At 43.7% G+C, this 26,968-nt stretch overlaps 1 protein-coding gene across 22 annotated transcripts in view; it reads left to right on the forward strand.

Annotated features, from left to right (window-relative positions):
- Positions 1-26,968, forward strand: part of KCNMA1 (potassium calcium-activated channel subfamily M alpha 1) — a gene marked incomplete at both ends in the record, with an annotated part of 741,342 nt that overhangs the window by 656,938 nt on the left and 57,436 nt on the right. For all 22 annotated transcript variants that reach the window (XM_082854819.1, XM_082854826.1, XM_082854808.1 and 19 more), the window contains 3 exons: positions 9,394-9,517; positions 13,515-13,739; positions 17,291-17,483. In XM_082854819.1, the coding sequence (XP_082710945.1) occupies positions 9,394-9,517; positions 13,515-13,739; positions 17,291-17,483 (542 nt within the window). The remainder of the gene's footprint in view (positions 1-9,393; positions 9,518-13,514; positions 13,740-17,290; positions 17,484-26,968) is intronic.

The following is a 26,968-nucleotide window of genomic DNA, read 5'->3' on the forward strand; positions in this document are numbered from 1 at the left end:
CTGGGCTTCCCTGGTGGCGCAGTGGTTGAGAGTCCGCCTGCTGATGCAGGGGGACGTGGGTTCGTGCCCCGGTCCGGGAAGATCCCACATGCCGCGGAGCGGCTGGGCCCGTGAGCCGCGGCCACTGGGCATGCGCGTCCGGAGCCTGTGCTCCGCAGCGGGAGAGGCCACAACAGTGAGAGGCCCGCGTACCACAAAATAAAAATAAAATTAAAAAAAAGTTATCTCCTTTGCAAAGCCTTTCTTGATGTTACTCAAATACCAGGCAATGCACAGCTTTCCTGGTGTTCTCAGACCACCTTGTACATTCACTTTGCTATAACACTTACCACAGTGTATCACAACCGTTGATGGACATTTTCTCTCTTGCTCGCTGTATTATAACTCTCTGACTAGGGACTGTACCTTCCACATTGCGGTATCCTCCATTCCCGGCACAGAAGAGGGGATTCCCGTTTATTGATTGCTTTACTGATTCAAGAAACCAAAGTTCAAATTTCAGGTACCATGGCTGATCAGAAACGGAAATATCTTTGTTCAGGGAGGTTTTTGACAGTCTTCAGATCAGCCCCTTTTAGTGACATCCTGGATGACTTATATTTAAAGGATGCGGGGCAGGCTGAGAGGCTTGCAGGAAGTACGGAGTGCAGCGTGGCTTACCACTGAGACTTCCCTGAGGCTTCTAGATGTTCCAGTGCAAATCCTGGCTTACAGCCCTAGTGTCAAATGACACCTGGTGTACCCAAATCTCTGCCCTAGTTAATGAGGCTTGACATTTAAAAAGCTGTCTTTCTTTCTTTTCACTGAGGGACAATTGATCATCAGGCTTGTTTATTTACTTTTTTTTTTTTTCAGTAGGAAACATTTTTTTAATAGATCTTTATTGGAGTATAATTGCTTTACAATACTGTGTTAGTTTCTGTTGTACACCAAAGTGAATCAGCCATATGCATACATATGTCCCCATATCCTCTCCCTCTTGAGCCTCCCTCCCACCCTCCCTATCCCACCCCTCTAGGTCATCGCAAAGCACCGAGCTGATTTTTCTGTGCTATGCAGCTGCTTCCCACTAGCCAACTATTTTACATTCGGTAGTGTATATATGTCGATGCTACTCACTTTGCCCCAGCTTCCCCCTCCCACCCTGTGTCCATTCTCTATGTCTACATCTTTATTCCTGCCCTGCAACTAGGTTCATCAGCACCATTTTTTTTTTTTTTTTTAGATTCCATATATATACGTTAGCATACAGTATTTGTTTTTCTCTTTTTGACTTACTTCACTCTGTATGACAGACTCTAGGTTCATCCACCTCACTACAGATAACTCAATTTCCTTTCTTTTTATGGCTGAGTAATATTCCATTGTATATACATGCCACATCTTCTTTATCCATTCATCTGTCAGTGGACATTTAGGTTGGTTCCATGTCCTGGCTATTGTAAATAGTGCTGCAGTGAACATTGTGGTGCATGTCTCTTTTTGAATTATGGTTTTCTCAGGGTATATGCCCAGTAGTGGGATTGCTGGGTCACATGGTAGTTCTGTTTTTAGTTTTTTAAGGAACCTCCATAATGTTTTCCATAGTGGTTGTATCAATTTACATTCCCAGCAACAGTGCAGGAGGGTTCCCTTTTCACCACACCCTTTCCAGCATTTATTGTTTCTAGACTGTTTGATAATGGCCATTTTGACCGGCATGAGGTATCATTATAGTTTTGATTTGCATTTCTCTAATAATTAGTGTTGTTGAGCGTCTTTTCATGTGCCTCTTGGCCATCCGTATGTCTTCCTTGGTGAAATGTCTATTTAGGTCTTATGCCCATTTTTTAAATTGAATTTTTTTTTTTTTTTTTTTTTTTTTTTTGATGTTGAGCTCCGTGAGCTGTTTGTATATTTTGGAGATTAATCCTTTGTTGTTTCATTTGCAAATATTTTCTCCCATTCTGAGGGTTGTCTTTTTGTCTTGTTTATGGTTTCCTTTGCTGTGCAAAAGCTTTTAAGTTTCATTAGGTCCCATTTGTTTCTTTTGTTTTTATTTCCATTTCTCTAGGAGGTGGGTCAGAAAGGATCTTGCTGTGTTTTATGTCACAGAGTGTTCTGCCTGTGCTTTCCTCTAAGTGTTTTATAGTGTCTGGCATGACATTTAGGTCTCTAATCCATTTTGAGTTTATTTTTGTGTATGGTGTTAGGGAGTGTTCTAATTTCATTCTTTTACATGTAGCCGTCCAGTTTTCCCAGCACCACTTATTGAAGTGGCTGTCTTTTTTCCATTTTATGTTCTTGCCTCCTTTGTCATAAATTAGGTGACCATATGTGCATGGGTTTATCTCTGGGCATTCTACCCTGTACCACTGATCTATATTTCTGTTTTTGTGCCAGTACCATACTGTCTTGATTACTGTAGCTTTGTGGTGTAATTCAAACTTGAGGAGCTGATTCCTCCAGTTCTGTTTTTCTTTCCCAAGTTTGCTTTGGCTGTTCGAGGTCTTTTGGTTTCCATACAAATTGTAAAATTTTTTGTTCTAATTCTGTGAAGAGTGCCAGTGGTAGTTTGGTAGGGATTGCATTGTATCTGTAGATTGCTTTGAATCTGTAGATTGCTTTGGGTAGTATAGTCATTTTCACAATATTGATTCTTCCAGTGCAAGAACATGGTATGGTATATTTCTCCATCTGTTTATGTCATCTTTGATTTCTTTCATCAGTGTTTTATAGTTTTCTGAGTACAAGTCTTTCGCCTACTTAGGCAGGTTTATTCCTAGGTATTTTATTCTTTTTGTTGTGATGGTAAATGGGAGTGTTTCCTTAACTTCTCTTTCTGATTTTTTTTGTTGTTGTTGTTGGTATATAGGAATACCAGCGATTTCTGTGCATTAATTTTGTATTCTGCAACCTTACCAAATTCATTGATTAGTTCTAGTAGTTTTCTGGTGGCATCTTTAGGATTTTCTATGTATAGTATCACGTCATAGGCAAACAGTGACAGTTTTACTTCTTTTCCAATTTGTATTCCTTTTATTTCTTTGTCTTCTCTGATTGCCATGGCTAGGACTTCCAAAACTATGTTGAATAAGAGTGACAAGAGTGGGCATCCTTGTCTTGTTCCTGATCTTAGTGGAAATGCTTTCAGTTTTTCACCATTGAGTATGATACTTGCTGTGGGTTTGTCATATATGGCCTTTATTATGTTGAGGTAGGTTCCCTCTGTGCCCATTTTCTGGAGAGTTTTGATCATAAATTGGTGTTGAATTTTGTCAGAAGCTTTTTCTGCATCTATTGAGATGATCATATAGTTTTTATTCCTTAATTTGTTAATGTGGTGTATCACACTGATTGATTTGCATATATTGAAGAGTCCTTTCATCCCTGGGATAAATCCCACTTGATCATGGTGTATGATTCTTTGTTGTTGGATTCTGTTTGCTAGTATTTTGTTCAGGATTTTTGCATCTATGTTCATCAGTGATATTGGTGTATAATTTTCTTTTTTTGTGATATCTTTTTCTGGTTTTTGCATCAGGGTGATGATGGCTTTGTAGAAATTATTTGGGAGTGTTTCTCCCTCTGAAATTTTTTGGAAGAGTTTGAGAAGGATAGGTGTTAGCTCTTCTTTACATGTTTGATAGAATTTGCCTGTGAAGCTACCTGGTCCTGGACTTCTGTTTGTTGGAAGATTTTTAATTATAGTTTCAATTTCATTACTTGTGATAGGTCTGTTTATATTTTCTGATTCCTCCTGGTTCAGTCTTGGAAAATTGTACCTTTCCAAGAATTTGTCCATTTCTTTGTGGTTGTCCATTTTATTGGTGTGTAGTTGTTTGTAGGAGTCTCTTATAATCCTTTGTATTTCTGCAGTGTCAGTTGTGATTTCTCCTTTTTCATTTCTAATTCTGTTGATTTGCATCCTCTCCCTTTTTTTCTTGATGAGTCTGGCTAATGGTTTATCAATTTTGTTTATCTTCTCAAAGAACCAGCTTTTAGTTTTATTGATCTTTGCTATTGTTTTCTTCATTTCTATTTCATGTATTTCTGCTCTGATCTTTATGATTTTTTTCCTTCTACTGGCTTTGGGTTTTCTTTGTTCTTCTTTCTCTAGTGTAGGGTTAGATTGTTTATTTGCAATTTTTCTTGTTTCTTGAGGTGAGATTGAATTGCTCTAAACTTCCCTCTTAGAACTAACTGCTTTTGCTGTGTACCATAGGTTTGGGATTGTCATGTTTTCATTGCCATTTGTTTCTATGTATTTTTTAATTTCTTCTTTGATTTTTCCAGTGATCTCTTGGTTATTTAGTAGCACACCATTTAGCCTCCATGTATTTGTGTTTTTTACATTTTTTTTTCCTGTAACTGATTTCCAATCTCATAGAGTTGTGGTCAGAAAAGATGCTTGATACGATTTCAATTTTCTTAAATTTTCTGAGGCTTGATTTGTGACCCAAGTTGTGATCTATCCTGGAGAATGTTCCAGGTGCACTTGAGAAGAATGTGTGTTCTGCCAGTTTTGGGTGGAATGTTCTGTAAATATCAATTAAATCTATCTGGTCTGTTGTGTCATTTAAAGCTTGTGTTTCCTTATTTATTTTCTGTTTGGATGGTCTGCCCATTGGTGTAGGTGGGGTGTTAAAGTCCCTACTATTATTGTGTTACTGTCAGTTTCTCCTTTCATGATTGTTAGCATTTGCCATATGTATTGACGTTCTCCTAACATTTATAATTGTTATATCTTCTTCTTGGATTGATTGTTTGATCATTATGTAATGTCCCTCCTTATCTCTTGTAAGAGTCTTTTTTTTTTTTTTTTTTTTGCGGTACGCGGGCCTCTCACTGTTGTGGCCTCTCCCGTTGTAGAGCACAGGCTCCAGACACGCAGGCTCAGTGGCCATGGCTCATGGGCCCAGCTGCTCCGCGGCATGTGGGATCTTCCCGGACTGGGGCACAAACCCGTGTCCCCTGCATAGGCAGGCGGACTCTCAACCACTGCGCCACCAGGGAAGCCCTAACAGTCTTTATTTTAAAGTCTATTTTATCTGATATGAGTACTGCTACTCCAGGTTTCTTTTGATTCCCATTTGCATGGAATATCTTTTTCCATCCCTTCACTTTCAGTCTATATGTGTCCCTAGGTCTGAAGTGGGTCCCTTGTAGACAGCATATATACGTGTCTTGTTTTTGTATCCATTCAGCCAGTCTGTGTCTTTCGGTTGGGGCATTTAATCCATTTACATTCAAGGTGATTATCTATATGTATGTTCCTATTACCATTTTCTTAATTGTTTTGGGTTTGTTTTTGTGGGTCTTTTTCTTCTCTTGTGTTTCTCACCTAGAGAGGCTTCTTTAGCATATATTGTAAAGCTGGTTTGTTGGTGCTGAATTCTCTTAGCTTTTGCCTGTCTGAAAAGCTTTTGATTTCTCCATTGAATCTGAATGAGACCCTTGCTGGGTAGAGTAATCTTGGTTGTAGGTTTTTCTCTCTCATCACTTTATGTATATCCTGCCACTCCCTTCTGGCCTGCAGAGTTTCTGCTGAGAAATCAGCTGATAACCTTATGGGGATTCCTTTTATGTTATTTTTTGTTTTCCCCTTGCTGCTTTTAATATTTTTCTTTGAATTTAATTTGTGTTACTTTGATTAATATGTGTCTTGGTCTGTTTTTCCTAGGGTATATCCTGTATAGGACTCTCTGTGCTTCCTGGACTTGGGTGACTACTTCCTTTCCCATGTTAGGGAAGTTTTCAACTATAATCTCTTCAAATATTTTCTGAGACCCTTTCTTTTTCTCTTCTTTTTCTGAGGGCCCTATAATTCGACTGTTGGTGTGTTTAGTGTTGTCCCAGAGGTCTCTGAGGTTGTCTTCAATCCTTTTCAACCTTTTGTCTTTATTCTGCTCCTTGGCAGTTATTTCCACCATTCTGTCTTCCAGCTCACGTATTCATTCTTCTGCCTCAGTTATTCTGTTATTGGTTCCTCCTAGTGTATTTTTCATTTCAGTTATTGTGTTGTTCATCTGTTTCTTTGGTCTTTAGTTCTTCTAGATCTTTGTTAAACATTTCTTGTCATAAATTAGGTGACCATATGTGCATGGGTTTATCTCTGGGCATTCTACCCTGTACCACTGATCTATATTTCTGTTTTCTATTTTCTATCTATATTCTGTTTTCTATTTTCTCAATCTGTGCCTCCATTCTATTTCTGAGATTCTGGATCATCTTTACTATCATTACTTTGAATTCTTTTTCAGGTAGACTGCCTATTTCCTCTTCATTTATTTGGTCTTATAGGTTTTTACCTTGCTCCTTCACCTGTGACATATTTTTTTGCCATCTCACTTTTTTTTTTTAATGAGTGGGGTTGTGTTCCTGTCTTACTGGTTGTTTGGCCTGAGGCTTCCAACACTGGAGTTTGTAGGCTGTTGGGTAGATCTGGGTTTTGGTGCTGAGATGAGGACCTCGTGAGCCCTCACTCCAATGAATATTCCCTGGGGTCTGAGGTTCTCTGTTAGTCCAGTGGTTTGGACTCAGAGCTCCCACTGCAGGAGCTTCAGCCCGACCCCCGGCTCATGAACCAAGATCCCACAAGCCATGTGGGGTGGTTAGAAAAAGAAAGAAAGTAAAAAATAAAATTAGACTAGGCAACTAATAGATATGTTAGAAAGAATATAAAAATAAAAATATAGATGAATCAGCAACCGGAAGGTACAACAGTACCACAATAGTAAAAAAGAGGAGGAGGGAAAGGAAAATTTTAAAAGGGGGAAAGGACCTTGGCTGTGGAGAGCGGGGCCTAAGCAAGGGTGAGGTTTGGGTGGTGGGCGGGGCCAAGGCTCAGGACCCACTGGGCTGGAAAAGGCCCTGGGGGCTGTGGGGGGCGGGGCTTAGGCTCAACAGAACAGCAGGGGCCCGGGCGTACCCCCCACCCCTGGTCTCAGAGGGCGGGGGACCTCACCTGGGGGCCCAGCAGGCTTCCTGGCCCGAGTGGGCAGGGCAGTCGCCCTCTGCTCCTCTCCCACTCCTCCGGAGGGCCCCTCCCGCCTGCCTCTCCGGATCTCCCCGGCTTCAGGGGTGCCAATCTTGTCTGGCCTCCACTTCTCCTCCCCTCTCAGTCCCCCCACCTCCTACCAGTTCATTTGGGGGTTCCTCCTGTCTCCTTGGGTGTCAGGGTCCTCCACCAGCGACCGGCAGGTGCCCTAGTTGTGGGGAGATGCTAACTCGGCATCTTCCCACCTTATTTACTTTTCTAGGATGAGGGTTGGAGGCCAGAGTAACCAAGGGATGATTGCTTCCCTGAAAGATAGGGAATCAAAATGTATCTCCTCTCCCTCAAGGCACGTATTTTGTGACAGGAATTTTGGCCAGCTTACTACAGCATTTGCTTGCTTGCTAATATTATATGAATATAAATCCTGAATACACTGGGGGCAGGTCTCAGACCTCCCTGAGATAATACCTCCTCTCCAACCAATAAACAACCTGGCTCTGTATCTTCAGGACAAATTTATTAAGGTCCGCTTCCAACTGAAATACATTCTTCTAGGGCTGGGAAGAAAGAGTCCAGTCTGTTCATTTTCTCAGACCTCTTCTTTATGGTGGGTCGTGGATATCTATAGAACTCTTAAAGAGTCTTCAAGGACAAAAATATTCAGATTTGATCTTGCCCTGATCTGTGACCCATTCTTACCAGCAAGTGCCTTTTTATTTTAGCATTTCTGACGGAGCTCAGTATTTGAAAGGTGACCTGCTGGTTTACAACACCTCTCACATTCCAACAACCCATCTACCGAGATGTTGTTCCGAGCTAACTGTTCTTCTCCTTTTAAGATCAGATATGACAGTTCCTATAGTAATCTAGCGTGTTCATTGAAGATAACTTTGCGGGATGGCTTCACATGATATTTGTCATTTGGTGTAGCCTAAAAGAAAATTCTCAGGAATAAATAAATGCAGTGAGAGTCTTCCCATCTTAAGTGGGATTGGAAGGCCTATTAGGAGGGCCATGGTAGAGATCCTGAAGACTTAATAATAGGTCTCTGGGCCATGTAGGAGGGATTGCTATCCCACTGTCTTTGTTCTGAACATACAAATGAGAAATACCAGAGAAATTTCAGAGGAAGAAGTACTAAGAACTAAATAAAGTTCACTCTTCAATGCTTGAAATAGATGGTTTCAAAGGTAAAATCACTTTACAGTAAATTTTGGAATTTCAACTCATTTTTATTTTCTATCTTGAATTGACAAGATTATTCAGGGAAAATGGCTCCACTGCACAGATAGCCAACTATGCCTGGGACATTGTCCTAATTTTATGTAGTTATTCTTGTAGAAACCCAAATGCCTCCCTGAAAATAGAGGTGCAGAATCTCTATCAGAGATAGAATCTAGACAATGGATGTGGACCAAGATGCGGGATTATATTTCTTGTGCTGTAAGCTTGTTAGAGCTGCCTGATTCTATTGTAGTTCTTGAGGTTATCGGTAAGGCTCTGCCCATCCACTGGCGGGGAGGCCTCTGTAGAGGCATCTTTCTTTTCCTCCAGTAAACGAGGCAAGAGGGGGTGACTGTAGCTCTGAGAATTCAAGACAAGTTTATTAAGATGCCTCTGAGCTTGAGGCTCTCATCTAAGGAGTGTGGCAGTTGGGAGGTGAAGGTAGGGGTAGGGGAGAGCATCACTGGACAGCGAGTGCAAATACAGTTGTCAAGGCAAGGAAAGAGGGTGTTGTTTAGTATTGAAATCATGTATTCCAGATGTGGGCATTTGGTAGTCAGTCTGCTCTGAAGTGACATGCTGCTGAATCTTTAAAGGGCTTCAGCCAGGGAGAGCAAAATCTGATTGGGCAAATTGCTAAAATATTTAAAGTGCAGCCTGTTAAAGCTTTTAGTGCGAAGAGCATCACGTCAGAAGTTGTAGTCAGAAGGAGCGAGTAATTGGCTTTCCGTCCTCGTGCCAGTCAGTCAGTCAGCATGAGGCTCTATTCCTATTCCTTCCTCTTCATTGCCAATGCTAATAACAACACTTGAGGGTGTGTGCATGTGTGTGTGTGTGTCTCATGGAGAGATCGGATAGCTGGTAAAAGGAGAATAGAAGGAGTGAGACATCCATAAGAAGGGAGACTAAATCCACAAAATGATGTGAAGTCCATTTTAGAAAAAGGGGAACAGGAGAGAAAGGCAGAATTACTACCCGACAAAGGTCACCTGCGTGTCCAGGAGGTGGTGGTGGTGGTGGTTTGAGGTAGTTATCTTTCAAAGGATGGGTTCTGCAAGCAAGAGAGTGGCCTTCAGTGACAACCACTTCCTCTGCACCTTTCATCTCCTCTGAGATGTAACGCACGGGGCACTTTCCATTTATAATTTATCACATTTTCCACTTCGGTTTTCCTGTCCTCTTCTCCCCAGGCATGACCCCTTGTTAATTCCCGGCAATGATCAGATTGACAACATGGACTCCAACGTGAAGAAGTACGACTCTACTGGGATGTTTCACTGGTGTGCACCCAAGGAGATAGAGAAAGTCATCCTGGTGAGTGACAGATTACAGAATTGATGCCATCCGCTTCTGTCCCAAATTATGTCTACTAGGAATGAGATTTTCCTAACTGGATGGTGGGGTGATAGTCCCTGCGCCTGATTATTTTTATACTTAATATTCAGGACATGTCTTGAAACAGCTAGAACTCTCAGCAGAACATGACCTGCGAGTGGAATGTTCAATCACTGAATATGTATTGGCTCATTACCATAGGGTGTGAAATGCATCATGGGAGACAGTATGTACCATAACTCCTGTGGACATGGCTCTGGGGCCAGAGCCTGCCTGTGCCATTAGCTGTGTGGCCTTGGACGAGTCACTGGAGCTCTTTACACTATATCTCTTATGTGTAAGAAGATGGAACGAGAATGACCTTAACTCATAGGATGGTAGTGAAGATTAAAACCCATACGTTTTAGTAAGTTTATAGGACTCCATAAACTTACCTGTTATTATTATTATTATATATTAAATGCCATGAAGAAATCTGAATGCTACCTGTATGGTCGTTTGTTTATAACAGTGTCTTGTATCCTTCTAGATAATTGATTTGCGTATTTGCGATCCTTCTTAGCACACGATGTAGGCAGGCAAATCACATTTGCTGATGATGACAAGGGTGACCATGGTCCACCTCGGGAAGGCTGGGGCTCAGAGCCCCATTTCCTGGTTGACTCCTCTCAGTAGCAGTAGTGGGCTTCTTCTGGTGTGTCCCAAGAATGTCAGCATAGATTACAATCCATTCCACTCTTTAGACTTGTCCGATTAAGAGCTTTAAGCTTTAATGCCTTCATCTCCTACCGTTTATTGTCTTGCTAATCCATGAAAAATGGATTAATAATCAGGAAGTTCAGATGGAAAGGTTCTTTCTCCCTTGTGCTTTCTAATCCCCGGATTGCTGTGGCCTGCTCCTTTATGTCCACCAGGAAAATCCTATCATTTCTGATGTCATGGCCACCCTTCCCAAGAAAGGACTGTTCCAGTTCCTCAGAATGGCTTTGTGCTCTAATCCATTAGATTTTTCCCTGTGTTTTATCTGAATGTGTGTGTGATTTCTCAATTTAATTATAATCGAGCATTAAGAACCAATACAGCTTTGTGCTGGAGGCTGTCTGGGAGGTGTGAAAGTTACAGACAAAAGCACAGAAAGTCAGAATTCTTAGGAAACAGCCCCCGTCCAAGGAGTGCAAATGGTTTTCATCACCAAGCTGCTGCACGTGTCTACATCCTGATGTTGTATCTGCCCCACTTTTGCTCTAGGGATATAAACTCATCCTGGTGTTACCCACCTGGGGACAGGTCAAAGGCTTGGTTGGCATTGCGGGATCCAAGGTTTTAATGGCTTGCCTAGATAATCCTGAGGAGTGCATGGCTGACTGACGTTCAGAGCCCCCTGCCAGCACCAAAGGGTTGAGTGAGGCCAGTTACTACTCCCCTCACCTGAAACATAACATCATTTAACAAAACATTTATAACAAACCTATTACATGTTGGGCACTGTTCTTGTTGCTGGGGGTACAACAACTCCTGACTGGTCTCATAGAGCTTCTGCTCCAGTGGGGGCAAAGACCAGATCTCCAGGTAGGCAATGAATATGTAATAACATTTGAGATATTGATAACGTGCTATGAAGAAAATAAAGTGAGGTCATAGGCGAGAAAGGGACTGGGAGGTGCTGTTTAGACAGTGTGGCCCCAAAAGCCCTCTCTAAAGTAACCCTGCACAGAGATGAGAATGCTTGGAAGAGCCAGCAACATGAGGATGCTTTCTGGGCACAGGATACCATCTGCTTTGGGGGTTAGAAAACATGAGATGGCCGTAATTTTGAGGAAATGACCATCTAATTAAAAGATACAAACGTACCAGGAAACAATATATTCAAAGCTAAGCGTTACAAGGCACAAAGTGCTGTTTGAATCTAGTATGTGTTTAAGTGGCTGGGGAAGTCTTATTGGATACAAACAGTTGATCTTGGAAGGGGTTTATGGCTCTTAAGGCCCCATTTGGACTAGGCCTTGAAGAATGTGTAGGAAACTCAAGATACACACACAAGCAGTTTCTCTATTGCGTCTTAAACCTGGCAGAATCAGTCTCCCCAAGGCTGAGTCCCAGGAATTGGGATCTTTACCAGGTTCTCCAGGTGATATTGCTGTGGCCGGTCTAAGGATTGGTGTGTTGGTCCCCAGATCTAATTTCCTGTGGTCAGCACCTGTGCCTTGGCCACTCTGCTAATTTTTGCCTTCCCTACCTTCCTATTCTAGATTTCGGGACCCGCTTGGTATTCCTCAGGCTTGCTGAAGGGAGCTAGCCTCCCAGATGACCGGTCAATTAAAATTAATCAGGGGTCCCATCACAGCACATTACAAAACTGGTTGACCCTCTGCTGGTGGTACCTAGGCACACACACTTCCATGCAGCCAAGATAACTAACTCCAGGCACCATCCATGAAGCAGTGATGTGGGGTGTGACTCCCTAGTGGGTCCTCCTTGGTCACTATTTATAAGACATTTTTTATGGCCTCCGTCTGAGATGTCCCTGTACTGTTGCGGAGAGAAACCAATAATGGTGACAGCCCCTGCTTTAGTCTAACGATCAGGGAGTGAACGCTTGCTTCTTCCTCTCCTTGGGGGTTACTGTAATAACCCTGACATTATCGTGAATTGCAATATTGGCATTTAAACAATCAATACACTGGTCAATTCTAGGGATTAAATCGAGCAGAGTTTGATATGTGCAGGGGACATTAATATGCCTCCCCAAAAGCATCGTAAGCCACACGGGGCCATCCAGACATGCAGTGGGTGGAAAGGGAGGAAGAAAGCCAAGATGGGAGGCACCAGACCAGAAAGAGGCAGAGAAAGGCCCAGCACTGGCCTCCTGTGTTACTTTCTGCATGAACACGGTGAGCAGTGGGGCCAGCAGTAGCTAATCAGGTGCATTTCCTGGGAAGCTCTAACTGGGGTGATGTATTCCTTCACTTGTCTCCTTTGTAAATACAGGCCTGAAGTTGGGGCAAGACATGGCCTTGTTGCCCTTGCTGTTCTGATCCTTTTAGTGGCTGTTTGGGAGTCTTCCTCTGATGACTTAACACAGGTGGCCACTCCAGTCATGTTCCTGGAAACCCCAAGGCAGCGGTAGACATTGGTCGGCAAACTCTCTCTGGAAAGGGTCATATAATAAATAATTTAGGCTTTGCTGGCCATACGGCCTCTGTCACAACTAATCACCTCTGCTTTGGTAATGTAAAAGCAGCCACAGACAATACCTACGTAAGATTAGCCGTGTTGCAGTAAAATTTGGTGGAATTTGAACTTAATATAAGTTTCACATATTATGAAATATGCTTCTTTTGATTTTTTTTCAACCCATTTTCAAACATAAAAACCAATCTAAGCTCACTGGCCATAAAAAAGCAGGCGGTGGACCAGATTTGGCCCATGGGCCAGAGTTTGCCGGCCCCTGGCTCAGGACATCGTGTTCTACCTACTGATGCAGTGACGTCCTATGAGGTCCCATCGATGAGTCTAGAATTTGGAACTCATTTCTCAAGCCGAGGCCAGCAGGGGTCTGACTGTTTTATCATCATCTCAGCAACAGAAGCACACAAGCCAGCTCATTTTATCAACAATTTCCTGGAAACTAAGACTTCCTTTTCCGAATGACATAAATATTGCTATTCCCTCTTATTTTCCCCCTGAAAGTTCTGCTCTTATGTATGGATGGCATATCTTCCTTAAATCTTTTCTCAGAGAAGGTAGTGATATGTGTGAATATATGTTTGCACGTATTTATTCCACCAATGTAATTTATACACACATACTCTAATTATAAGTATATATGGCATGTATATAACATGAAGAAATTAAAAAAATAATAGCACATGGTAAGCACTCAGCAATTGTTTACTTGGTATTTTACACAAGTGATTTTTTCAGTCCTTTTCACAACCCCATCTCTCCAATGCCTGTGCCCTTCTCCCTCCGGCAGACTCGAAGTGAAGCCGCCATGACCGTCCTGAGTGGCCACGTGGTGGTCTGCATCTTTGGCGATGTCAGTTCAGCCCTGATTGGCCTCCGGAACCTGGTGATGCCACTCCGTGCCAGCAACTTTCACTACCACGAGCTCAAGCACATTGTGTTTGTGGGTTCCATCGAGTACCTCAAGCGGGAATGGGAGACTCTTCATAACTTCCCCAAAGTGTCCATATTGCCTGTAAGTCCAAGGTCACATTAGCAATGCTTTTTTCTTCTTTTCATTCACAAAAGAAAAATCCCAGATGGATAGAGTGGTTGTAGCTTTGATCATGCCTCTGCTTCTTCATCTGGTTATGGACCTGAGGACTCAGCCCTTCCCCTATGCTCTGTCTACGAATATCCAAACCCTGGGAGACCCTATTAAAAGGGATTTGCAGCCAAGTTCAGTCACTCACCAGGCATGGAGTTTAGCTGGTATCAAACGTATTAACCATATCAGTGTCTATACAGTCTCTCTCTTGCCTACCCAAACCCAGCGCTTTGCAATATTATAGCACTTACAGCAGAATTTACATAAGGAACTATTTATATCACTTTATTTATGACATTATGAATGCTTGGAGAAATCTTATTTTACCATGTTCTGTTTTTAACGAAATGCATTTAACAGAGTTCTTTATTTCTGTTGTACAAAAGGCCAGCCCCTTCTGCTGGCCAACCCCTCCCTCCCTCCCAGTCATTTAGAAGCCCAGTAATGTTTTCATGAGATTGTGTGTGTGTGTACATGTGTGCACATGTGTGCATGTGATGGTCTTGATTACAAAACACTAGGACCCAAATCTAAAAGGAACAATTTGGGACTCCACAATTTAATGAGAGGGCATGGGATACGTGATCTGGGAGTCACATAACTAACTACTTCCCAATCGTTAATCAATATATTTTCCATAAACTTTCAAATAATTGTAGAGCACTGTACATTTCAACCTTTGATATAGTTCTCCAGGTCACAAATCTATGCAAGTATCACTTATACTCCAAACATCTTTCTTGGAAGTTCACATCCCTAAAACTCAGGAACACAGATTTTATTCTATATTTTAAGAAGTCTGGATTTTTTCCCACTTACAGAGCTGAAATTTGTTATTTCTATTATCAGCTTCTAGAACCTCGGAAATGGAAAAAGAAGGGTCAAGTAATATAATTCAATAAGGAGGACATAAGAATCGATCCACAAGTAATGCCCATTCGTAGCTATCAATACCATGTGTCCTAATGTATCCCTGGCGCAGTGGACACTCAATAAATATATAAAGAATTGAGAAAAATATAGACAGATATCTTTTGGCTGCTGGGCCCCAAATTCACTGACTTAGTGAACACATGTGGTTAAACATAGTCACCTGCAGAAAAATAGTCATATACATAAAAGACCATAAACAGATATATACCTAATTTCAGAAACATGACAGTTGTGATTACATATTTCCATGATTATTTTCCTACATGTGCTCTTCCACATGGTCCTTGGGAACAATGGACTAGGGTCTAAAAGTATTTTGTAAAGAGCTTATTAGTTTTCTGGGATACAGGAGTCTCTGTATGTGTGTATGTGTATAGTGTTGGGTGTGTGGGTGTGGGTGTGATGTTTTCTGTGTGTATTTGTTGTGTGTGTTTCCTTCTGTATGCTCTTGTACACATCTACTCATCTGCCTGCATCTATATGAATGAGTTCTCCTATCTGCAGGGCCTTTTCAAACCCTCCAAAATTTATCACACTTGAACACAACATATTGGTACAGAATGGGCCTTCACCTATGTCTCCACATATTTCATTGTTTAAACAGGGCCCCAGATATAGGACCAGCCCAGAGAAACACAAGGTGTTTCTATGTATGTCATTTGTATTTCTTGAGTTTTGAAATCATGCGTGTACAGCTGTGCAGGGATTTTCTTATATCACAATTACTGGTGGATTCCCTACAAGGTGAGAATTAAAGGAATATGGATGTAGGCAACTGAGGCTTATACACTGGTGAAATGATTCAGGAAGTTGGTCAGACTTATTTTGTACCAAAAGACCCCAGTAAAAAGGGGGAGACTTCTCCTTCTCTCGAAAGGTCCTGCTCCGGAGCTTGGAATTAGTAGCTTCCCAGCCCCGTAGCACTAGATGCCTCTCCCTCCATAATTCCACTTTGCAGTTACGTTTTGGAGGCTGGGAATAGTATCATGACCGCCACCGAGTCATAAAAGAGGGCTGAGGGGCTTGATCTCTGCAGCCAAGTCCAATCTTCTCAAAGCCCCCTTTCCAGGAAGGAGAACGAGAGGAAGGCATCCAGAGACATAGGCAGTTGACAGACCCTCTCCCTACACGGCCAGTGAGCTGAAGACAGCTCAGGTCTCCATGAAGGCAAGTCAGAAGCTGGATTCAGGTTGGAGGATCAAGGAGGCTGGTGGCTGGCGGTGAACTCCAGAATGATGCCCTTGGGGCCCTATCGCATGGGATGGCCTGATTAGTTCTTCTCTGGTCCCCACCCCCAGGACACAGAGCAGGTGGGGGTCATGCCCCTCTCCTCCAATCCTAACCCTTCTGTTTTACCAGTGGCTGCATTCCTGGCCTCTGTCATTACCTCTTTGATCTGGGGATTTTTTTCCACCGTTTTTTGTTTGTTATGGGATTTTTTAAAAAATCTGTTTACTGGCTTATTTATGTTTAATTACTCCAGTAATATACAAGTATGTTCGTGTTATAAAATATTCAGACAACGCAGATGTATATCAAGTCAAAAGCAAACTTTTCCTTCACCCCCAATCTTGTTTCCCTCCCCAGGGGCAATTACAGTTATTAGTTTAGTGTGTACTTTTCCTGAGCTTTTCTCTCTGAGTGTGCGTACATTTATAAACACATTCATACACATGTAGTTCTGTTCTGTGGGTTTCTTTTTACATAAATGAAATCATACTTTTTGAATTGTCTAGAACTTGTTTTTTTTGTTTATTTGTTTCACTCGCTCCTCTGTCTTGAGATGCGTCCAAGGCAATACCTACACGGAGAGGTCTTTCAATCCCTTTACCTGCCACATAGACTTCCATTGTATCTATATCTGATAGTGTATTTAACCATGCTTCTGTTCTTGGACAGTTAGGTGATTTCCTTGTTTTTCTCTTGCTGAAAATATGCATTCAAATCATATACCTGAAGCGTCACCCCTTTCCGTATCCCCTTTGCAAGATGCACATTAATTCCACTCGCTCCCACATCCTCCACATTCAGCCCCACCTCATCACACTGTGCTCCCTGGCTATTTCCTCTTGGCTGCCTTGGGAATTCTAGTTGGAGCTGCTGTCTTTTTGCCTGAGACAGAAGTGACCTGCTATTAAATAAACAGGCATTTGAAAGCCACCCCCTCGTTACATTCTGAAAGCCAGAGGTTGCCAGAGGACAGTTACTTAAATCAAGACAATTTCCAGGCAGGAAGAAGATATAGAACCATGGCATAATTCCTCTCCCTCGTTAGTTAGTAATAGCTTGATTGAGTATCGAGAGCAACCCTAAAATGCTGCCATCAGCACAGACTACCCTTTAGATTAACACACAGCTCCTATTCCCTTGAATGTAGTTAGGCCAGCTTAATGTCAAGGCATAAAAAAGATGCTTGTTAAATAATTTCCCAAAGCTCCAGCTCAATCTTTAATTTGTTTTTATTCTTTTCCCCCCTCTTTCCCTCTTGTCCCTCAGTCTCACTTTTGCTTCTCCTTTTTTTTTTCTCTCTTTCCTCTATGCCAAAGGGTACGCCGTTAAGTCGGGCTGATTTAAGGGCCGTCAACATCAACCTCTGTGACATGTGCGTTATCCTGTCAGCCAATCAGAATAATATTGATGATACTTCGCTGCAGGACAAGGAATGCATCTTGGCGTCACTCAACATCAAATCTATGCAGTTTGATGACAGCATTGGGGTCTTGCAGGCTAATTCCCAAGGTAAGGACAGCCTCTCTGCCGTGCCTACGGGGGACAGGGGCTGGCAAGAGGGATATCCTTCACTCCGTAATCCATAGAGGCACGCATCAGCCTGCCTGGTAGAGAAACACACCGTGGCTGCCATGGCTTTCCAAGGGGCATCTGCTGCCTCTTCTTGCCAGCCCGGGCAGCGGGCTTGAGACCCTAACGCCCACACTCTCAGTAGGCTGTCTTCCCCAAAACTAATCCAGCCTTTAAGTGCCACCCACTCAGCCTTCGCAAACAGTGGCTTTAGGCCCAGGGTCGCCAGCTAAATGCCAGAGCACTGAGGTGATGCTGGCCGAACAATTCTCAGCGTTTCTCCCCAGCATCTGTTTTTGCCATCGGCCTGTGTTAAAGCTTTGCCGTTGCTATAGCTGCGTGGGGGTGTTTAGCTTTGCGTTGTTATCGGCTGACCAAGGGACGGTGGTCTCTGGAGGGTGGGGAGTATATGGACACTGAAAGTCATTTAGCAGAAGGTGACACGTGTCAGCCCATGCGTTCTCTGTAGGAGGCATGACAGTGTTAAATGCCACCCATCTGCCACCTCTGTTCTGCCCTGGTCTTCCCTGTCATTTGCTCTGGGACCCTGGGCAGAGGGTTCCAAGTAAAGATGTTGTCTAGGAGTCTCAGAGAGGCGGCACTGCAAAAACCCTGCAACACACACCTCGCTCATCAGGGTGGGATGTGAAGCACTTTCCGCCGAGTAACACCTCTGTGTGGGCTTGCCATGAGCTGCAGGGTCATTGTCATGTGCGGTCTACTGGATAGGTGGCATCGGGTGCCTGCTAGGGACCTGAATGCCGTCATTCCAGGAGTAAAGACAGAGGGCGTACAGCCCACATAAACTACAGCCTCTGGGCTGTGAAGCACCATCTTACAGATACGACGAAGCTCGGCTCGATCCTGCCGCCTAGACCTACGTGCTACATTATCTTCTGCCAACTCAGCATGACCACCACCTCCTTCTACGGTCCCCCCGACGTTGCAGCGAAGCCTGAAACAGTAGTTTCCAGAAGCCCCTTGTCTGCCTGGTTCTGGGCTGGAGTCTGCCGGTGAGGGAGGGGCAGGAGGGCGAGGTCTGGAAAGTGGAAGAGAAAAACAGGTCTTGATCTTTGGACGCAGCTGCAGGGTTCAAAGCAGCTCTCAGGGAAAGTTTTGAGAACCACTGGCTTTGCTGCTAGAGATGGAGACTGGTGTGTGGGCTTCCCCGAGGGTCCTGAGGTTCACAGCACCTTCTGGTGAAGTTCAAGAGAACCTTCCCCTTGGTGCTGCAAGTGAAACGGCTAATGGTGGCCTCTTGGACGTTTGCTCCTCCAGCCCTGCCCGTGGCTGTGTCAACCTCTAATTTTCGCCGTACCTGGAATACAGTGGTTTCTATTCTTGACGTAACCCTGGCTGATACAGCCTGAAGCTTGGTTTTGACATCTCCACTCCAGCCTCCTCTGCCTCTCCGCCAAATCTAAATCTTGGTCTCCATTTGCTCAGCGGTGCCCGCAGGACAGAGCAATGCGCCGAGGCCCTGAGAAAGGAGCCTTAACTCTTTCCTACCTCCTGCACGACCTGCTCAAGCAGCAGAGGTGACAAAGGATGGGAGGAGACAGTTAGCTGGCCTTCTTGGAGGGGGAAGAGGCAAGCCAGCTTTTGGTTCCTGCCCCTAAGTAGTTGATCTTCACTGTGTGTCTTCCCACCCACACCCCAGCATGGGCATCACCCAGGGACTGTTAGAAATGCAGACGCTCATGCCACTCAGACCTGCCGGGTCAGAATCTCATCCTAACAGCGTCCCCAGGTGACTCGTGTTCACTGCTTTAAGCCACAATAAATCTAAAGATTTATTGGGTCCAGTGAACACACTGACCAACCCCATTAGATGCTCCTCGTCTCTTGGCAGGTGCTAGCAGAGGGAATGGAAAGAAGCAGAAGCAGGGGAGGTGCTCCCTCCAGGTGGAGATGGAAGCAAATGGTGGGGGGGGGGGGGCAGGAAAAGACTCCCTTCCCCCAGCATGCCTGTTTCCTCACAATTCAATAATCGTGATTTTCAAGGTCCTAGATTAGAATCTCAACATATAATATAGTCACATATGCATCCGACATAGGTGTTCCTTCCAGCTCTCTTAAATCTTATCCCCGCCTGTCAGATCCTTTTGATGGCCGAACTGGTAAAAAATGCTTCCCCTCCCCTCTTCAAACACCTACTCGATTCTCAAAAGCCTTCTTTACTGTTTTTATCACAGGAATAAGCAAGAATAGTAGGTCTTGGAGGGAGAGAAGGAAGAAAGGAAAAGAGAACTCATTTTTTCCTGCAAAAAAAAAAAAGCAAAAAAGGGCTCTTATTTTGTACACACACACACACGCGCACACACGCACACCAGAAGGGGCGGAGGATGTGCCCAAGGCCGGTGGTGGTTTTCAGAGACTCCTGGTTGGCAGTGGAGTGGAGTGGAGTGTACATCCCCCAGTAGCCAGCAAGCATTCTGTTTGGCTCTCAGTGAGAGACTGTCAAAGCTGTAGCCCCACTGAGTCCATATTTCCCATCGTTTTCTTACTCTGTCTGCTCCTCTCTTGTCCTTGGTTTCTAATAGTCCCCTTTGGTGACACTCTGACCTTCCAAAAAGCAGTGGTCCAGTGGTGGCCATCAACATAGGAGGTTGCTTCCTCCCTGATGGGTGAGCGTTGGAAGTTCACGTCCGGCTGCTCACTGTACAGCCCACGCCTCAGGTTCATCCCAGTCCATGGGGTCAGATGGACGAGCCGAGATTCCCGGCTGCTTCCCCTCCTTGAGACCCTTGTGACCCACCGGAACGCCCACTGTCCTCAGATGCTTCTGTTACCTTTCATCTGGGCATTTGGCATGACCAAACTCCAAGTGGGTTGGAATTACAGAATACAAAAATGGATTTCGTCTTACTATTTTCATTTTGGGGAACAAATCTAACTTCCCCATGAGAGGGAACTACAGAGATTTCTGGCCACTGACACCCCACCTTTCATCACTCTTTATTCTGTAGTCCTTATGAAACCCATTCCTTTGTTTTGTCTCGAGAGCTATGTTACCATCTCTCCAGAACACAGCAGGACAGAACTGTGGACCCAGGACAGACGTGTGTACTCTTGGGCCAGCGTATTCACGCAACCTTATGGCGAGCTGTTCTAACATGAAATGAAACAAGAAAATGTGTCTTCACATTGAGGAGGTAGAGCCTCCACTGGGATTTGTGTTCAGTCGCTCGCCACTGCGTGTTATTTGCTCTCCTAGACTCACAAAACCCCTTTTCCCTCTTCTCTTTTCACATTCCCTTTTAGTGTCACTGTTCTAGCCCACATGGTGTCAGGACTGGCCCAGCCTAGGGATTCTGGACCAGATACTTTCTGAAAAGATCTGAAATGCGATGGCTGGTTGTCAGAAACAATTACAGAGAAAGGCGGCATACCCCATGCTGGACGGTATATCCGATGTGACAGTTGGGTCTATGAGATGCAGTTTTAGTATACAGCAGGCAAGCCTGCAGTGACAATTATATAAAGCAGGTGACGCCACTTCTTGCTGGTCAGCATACATCAGCTCAGAACCACTTTACAGCTCTTTACCAGCAACTAAGTGCCTTTATTTACAGAGCGCCTGTCACTTCCCTTTGGCTGGAGAGCTGGTGTATTATTTAGCACGCATTTATCTGGGGAAAACATTTCAATTTAAATCAGCTGGTACAACGGTGGCTCTTGCCAGACTCTCTCCCTGTGGTTCTAAAAGACAAGAACCGAGTCTGATCTTGGAAAGGAGGGTGAACAGAGGGAGGAAGGGTCTATTCTCAAGAGAGCCACTTGAGTCAGAACCTGAAAGGAAGGATCATGCGACTGAATTTCCCATTATGCTTTGTTTTTTTGTTGAAGTATGATGGTGGATTTACAACGTTATATTAGTTTCGGGTGGATAACGTAGTGAGTGATTCAATATTTTTATAGATTATGCACCATTTAAAGTTATTATAAAATATTGGCTATATTCCCTGTGCTGTACAATGTATCCCTTGTAGCTTATTTATTTTATACATAGTATCAAAAGTCTGTATCTCTTAATCCCCTACCCCTATCTTGTCCCTTTCCCTTCCCTCTCCTGACCGGTAACCACTGGTTTGTTCTCTCTATCTGTGAGTCCGTTTCTGTTTCGTTACATACATTCACTTGTTTTATTTTTTACATTCCACATATAAGTGATAACATACAGTATTTGCCTTTGTCTGACTTATTTCACTAAGCATAATACCTTCTAGGTCCAACCATGTCGTTGCAAATAGCAGAATTTCATTCTTTTTTATGGCTAATATTTGTGTGTGTGCGTATGTGTATATATGCCACATCTTCTCTACCTACTCATCTGTTGATGAACATTTAGGTTGGTTTCATATCTTGACTATTGTAAATAATGCTGCTATGAACATTGGGGTGCATGTATCTTTTTGAATTAGTGTTTTCGATTTCTTCAGATACATAACCAGGAGCGGAATTACTGATCATGTGGTAGTTCTATTTTTAGTTTTTTACCATTATGCTTTTATATTGAGTTATGAAATGAGCATTTATAGCTTCTTCCTGCTTAACCTTCCAGTAAGGGTAAGTCTTAAGGGAAAGAAAGAGGAATAAGTGAGTGACCACTATGTGTCAGGCACTATAGCACGCAGGACACAAATGGCTACCATATTGGACAGTGCAGGTGTAGAGTGTAGGCTTACTGCCTTGCTAAGGGTTTGGATTTATAGGAAGATGATGATTAAATCCATCTTTTAGAAAGATAGCAGACAAAAATATGAGCATGGTTTAGAGGTGGAAAGAGATGGTGGCATGAGCTATATGAGAGGACTACTGCAATGGACTAGAAGGGATGAGATCAGGGCTGACAGGACAACTTAGTGATGTTAGTTGCGAGGACAAGACAGAAATTGAGATAGATTTGAAATAGAGAGAACAGCTGTCGAAGACTAGTTGGTGGGAAGGAGGTATGGATGAGCAAGGATGAGGAATTGGGAATGCGTTTCGAGGTTGGCCACGGGGTGGATGTAAAAACGATTAAGTTCGCAAAGGACCCAGGAGGAGAAACAAGCTTGGGGCAGAAGGTAAAACAATTAGGTCCTGGTTCATTTGAATTGAAATCTTCTGGAGAATATCCAGTGAGAAGTAAGAACATATGGTTACAGGGATAAAGTTAGGTTTGAAGCTATAGACTTGGAGGTCGTTGGTGATGGACAGTGTATGGGCCTTGAGAGTGGATATTTCCCAGGGAGACAAGGCAGGGCAACTAAGAGAAAAGGGGCCATTGTGGAACCTTGGGAAACATCAACCTTGAAGGGACAAACAGAGGAAGAGAATCCAGTGAGAGGGGCTGAGGACACAGATTTTGGGGGGTAGGAGTGGGTGGTATGAAGGTAAAGGAGAAGAGCGTTGAATAAATTCCAGAGTCGCAATCTGGAATGTATCCTAATTATTTCTCACTGTGTGTGTTTTCTTGAGCAGACTCTGAGCTCTTTGAGAGGCAGAGACTCTTCCTCACCTTGCTAATCTTCGTGTCCCCAGTCCCTCTAGAACAGGACCTGACACAGAGTTGGCATGCCAGAAGAATTTGCTGGGCTGAACTGATTTGAAAGGAAACAGTGATTAGCACTGTCGGATACTGCAGAAAAGTCAAGTAGATGAGGGCCTAAAAATGGCAACAGTGCATTGGACCCTCGGGAAGTTCCCAGTGATCTTAGCAAGAGCAGCTGAGTAGCTTGTTGCCAGTAGAAGCGAGCATTCAGGGGACTCAAACCTTAATGGGATTATTACTATATTAATATAGTATATATTATAATATATAATATAACATGATATAGTATATTATATAATATAATATAGTATATAATATAATATATAATATATTATATAATACATATTATATAATATATTATATCTAATATAATATATATTATTATATAATATATATTATATAAATTATATATAATATTATATAATATAATATAGTATATAATATAATATATTACTATATTACTCTTTCAAGTGCACATAGGGAGAGAAATAGGATATTTCAGAGGAGCTCATCAGAGAAAGGATTTCCTTTTTGTTTTTAGAAGAGGGAGAAATACACCATATTTGTTGGCTATGGTAGGCTAGGGTGAAGCCCCATAGAGGGGAAAAGTTTGAAGCTACAGGAGAGAGTTGTTAAACGATAAAGAAGGAACCAGAGAGAAGCAGGAGAGATGATGTGTCCTTTCAAAAAGAAGGAATGATCCTTGTTCCTCTGAGTCAGAGGGCTGGATGGGGAAGATGAAGCTGGAGGAAACTTCAGTCTGATGGCCCCTCCTTTCTTCATGAAGCAACCAGCTTGGCTTTCCTTGAGGAGTTAAGTGGGCCAATTGGGACGGCGAACCGATGTGGTAAAAGTTCAGAGCGGACACCATGGGAACCACGTAAGGAAAGGAGTGGATTTAGGTGAAAGCACCATGAGCATTGGTGAGAACCAGCTGGGGTGGGAACCATGATAAAACCAGTCAGCACTGCCCTGCAGTTTTCTCTGCAGTGCTTTGCAAAAAAAGCACCGAAACTAGAAATTGGCTTTAGTTTGGGATGGAGATTCGGAGGAGGCAAAGGATTCCGTGGTGCTGTTGAGAGAATATTAAAACGAGTGTCCCAGGTTCTAAGACAGTAGGTGGAGAAGTTAAACCAGAGTTGGGGCTTCTAGGCAGAGAGGCCAAAAACGAAGCAAGCAATAAATCTCTGCGAGGTCAAAGAACGGGCACGTGGAGTAGAAGAGTGCCAAAAGGTGGGAGGTTTGATTAGAGAAAGGATGTGATGACCTCAGAGAATGAAATATTCCTTGCAGAGCCAGAACAGACCTTGGTCATGTTCACGCTAAAACAGTTCTTCTCCACAAGGACTCTGAGCCCAAAGCAGAGCCCATCTGTTCACCAGCATCACCCTCACCACCACCACTACCATGACCAGCACGACCACCGGCACCACCACCACCAGCCATAATAATAATGCTTATGCTTCATGAATGTTTCCCGCTGTTATGTGGTAGGTATTTTGTCAACCAAGACAACGGGCATTTCTCACATCACCGGTTTTCACCCTTGGCTGCACGTTGTAAGCAGTTGAGAAATGTTAAAAAAATATCAACACCTGGGTTGCCCCTTAGCAGTTGTGACTTAGCTGGTAGGGGGTACGACCCGGGCATCAGGAGTTTTCGAAGTTCCCTGATGATTCCCAGGTGCAGCCAGGGTTGAGAACCGCTGCCCAAGGTGGTCCCCAGAGGAAGTGTATGAAGCAAGAGGGTTACTATTTTGATTGTAAAGAGGAAGAAACTGAGGCTTTGAGAAGCTAAGTAATCATTTTAACCTGAGTCTCCTGGCTTCCTGGGCATCCTAACCTTTAAATCATTTGCTTCTTTACAACTATTCTGTCATTTAAACCTGTTGGTCTACCTTCTTCCTTTCATATTTTTGTGTATTATCATTAGGTTTCCCAATACTGAAAATCCGTAAGTGGAGAAAAGGGGCAGGGGAGGGCAGTGGGAAACCAGGCTCTGGCTTTTGCCCAACTGGCTGCATTTGTCATCTTGTTTCTGTCACACGTCTCAAGACGATAAGTAAAGGATATTAGTTGCCCTGTGGATAGGCCTTCTTCTTGACCACAGCCTTTGAAAGGTGGCAGGGCTGAGATCCAGCACCACACAGCTATTAAACAGCAGCGTTGCCCACCTTCAGAGCCAGCAGGGTGCCCCTCCCAGTGCCTGGGTCTCTTCAAGAAGATGGAGCTGGTGTATATCAATGCCTGGGCTAAATGTGGATGCTGGTGTTAGGGTTCCTCTCTTGTTCTTTTTCCTGTTATATCTGCATTCATCTGATTCATGCTACCTGTCGTGAAGGTGTCAGTCCAATTCCAGGAACATTTACTAAGCACCTGTCCTGTGCCCAGACTCTGCACGGCAGACACTGCTGTGGAGTCAGGGGTCATAAAGCACATTCCCGGTCTTTGCAACCTCCTAGGAAAATAAATAACTCTGCTTTAGAATGCTGGTTGATTCCCATGGGAGAATTACCATCTGTGGAGGCAAACACTAGGGACAGGAAGAGAAGGAGAGTGGGTTTGAGAGACACTCTGGGAAAAAAGCAGAGGATTTCAGCAGTTGGAAACAAATAGATCTGGCTGCAGTCAGAGCAGAACAGAGGAAAAGGGGCAGAGGTATATGGGGACATGTTTGAGGGACAGCAGTGGGTACAGTTGGGCAGGAACACTGTATGTATATTGGGCAGCAGGGGGACAGGAGGCTGACGTGTAGGTTGGGCATTGAGAAACTTTTTTTTTTAGTTAGGAAGCTGTGAATAATTTTTAATGAGTCTGTGAGTTAGGAAGCTGTACGTAATTCAGTAGGCACCGGGGGGCTATGGAAGGTTTCAAAGCAAGAGAGTGATGGGATTGGACCTGAACTTTAGGAAGATTGACCTGGCAGCCCAGTGAAGCATTGTTCGGAGTGGGAAAGAAGAGGATGCAGGGAAAGTGGGTAGGAACAGTGGTTACCCAGGAGGAGACCAGGAACCTGGAACTGGAAAAAGAAGGGGAGGCCCTAGTGTAAGATGAGCAGGTATAAAACAGACTGTGTGAATGTGAGCTTCCTTCCTGGTAATGGAGGACGGTGGCTGCACATGGGAAGAAGCCTGCAGAGAGGAGGGACTGGCTGCAGAACGAAGTGTTGGTTGTGTTGGGTTTCAGTTGTGATTCATTTCCGCATGGACTTGGTGGAAAAATCCGGGTGAACCTGAAAAACAGATGGGTGGAAATGAAGTCCTGAATCCAGGAAAGGGTCACAGTTAGAGATCCGCCCCATGGCCCATGCTCTAGGGGCCGAGAAGAGCCTCAGGGGAGAGGATAAGGAAAGAGAGTTGAACGGCAGAAGTCTGAGGACCATCTTAGAAAGGACAGAGGGAAGCATTGGTACAAGCCACGGAGCCACAGCTGAGCTGAGTTCCCAATGCTCCTGGGGAGGGAGGAGCATGTGTCTCAAACTTTGGGACAAATGTCTGCTGCCTGCTTTCTCTTGCCTCCTCTAAATTAATTTGTCTATATGTTATGCCTCTTTACAACCACAAGTTTAAAGAAGTTATAGTGGACTTAACATGAACATGCCGACAGGCACACAAGCACGAGACACACGTACACACACACCTTAGTTCCTACAGCCCTCTCTGACCCTCAGGCACAGTTACACTAAGCGATGTCCACATATAAGCGGACGCTCTCCTTTGTCTGAATTTCAACAAAGGTTAAGAGCCTCAAGTAGGGAATGACATTTTTCTTTGGAAGTATGGCTGTAGTCCTTGGAGAGACAGCATTAATTGGGGGCATAGGGTACATCCTGAAGTCTGAGATAGCTCTTACTGTTTCAGGGAAGAAAATGTGACTTCCGTTTTATATAT

Source organism: Leucopleurus acutus (assembly GCF_964270905.1).
Source record: "Leucopleurus acutus genome assembly, chromosome: 14".
Classification (NCBI taxonomy): domain Eukaryota; kingdom Metazoa; phylum Chordata; class Mammalia; order Artiodactyla; family Delphinidae; genus Leucopleurus; species Leucopleurus acutus.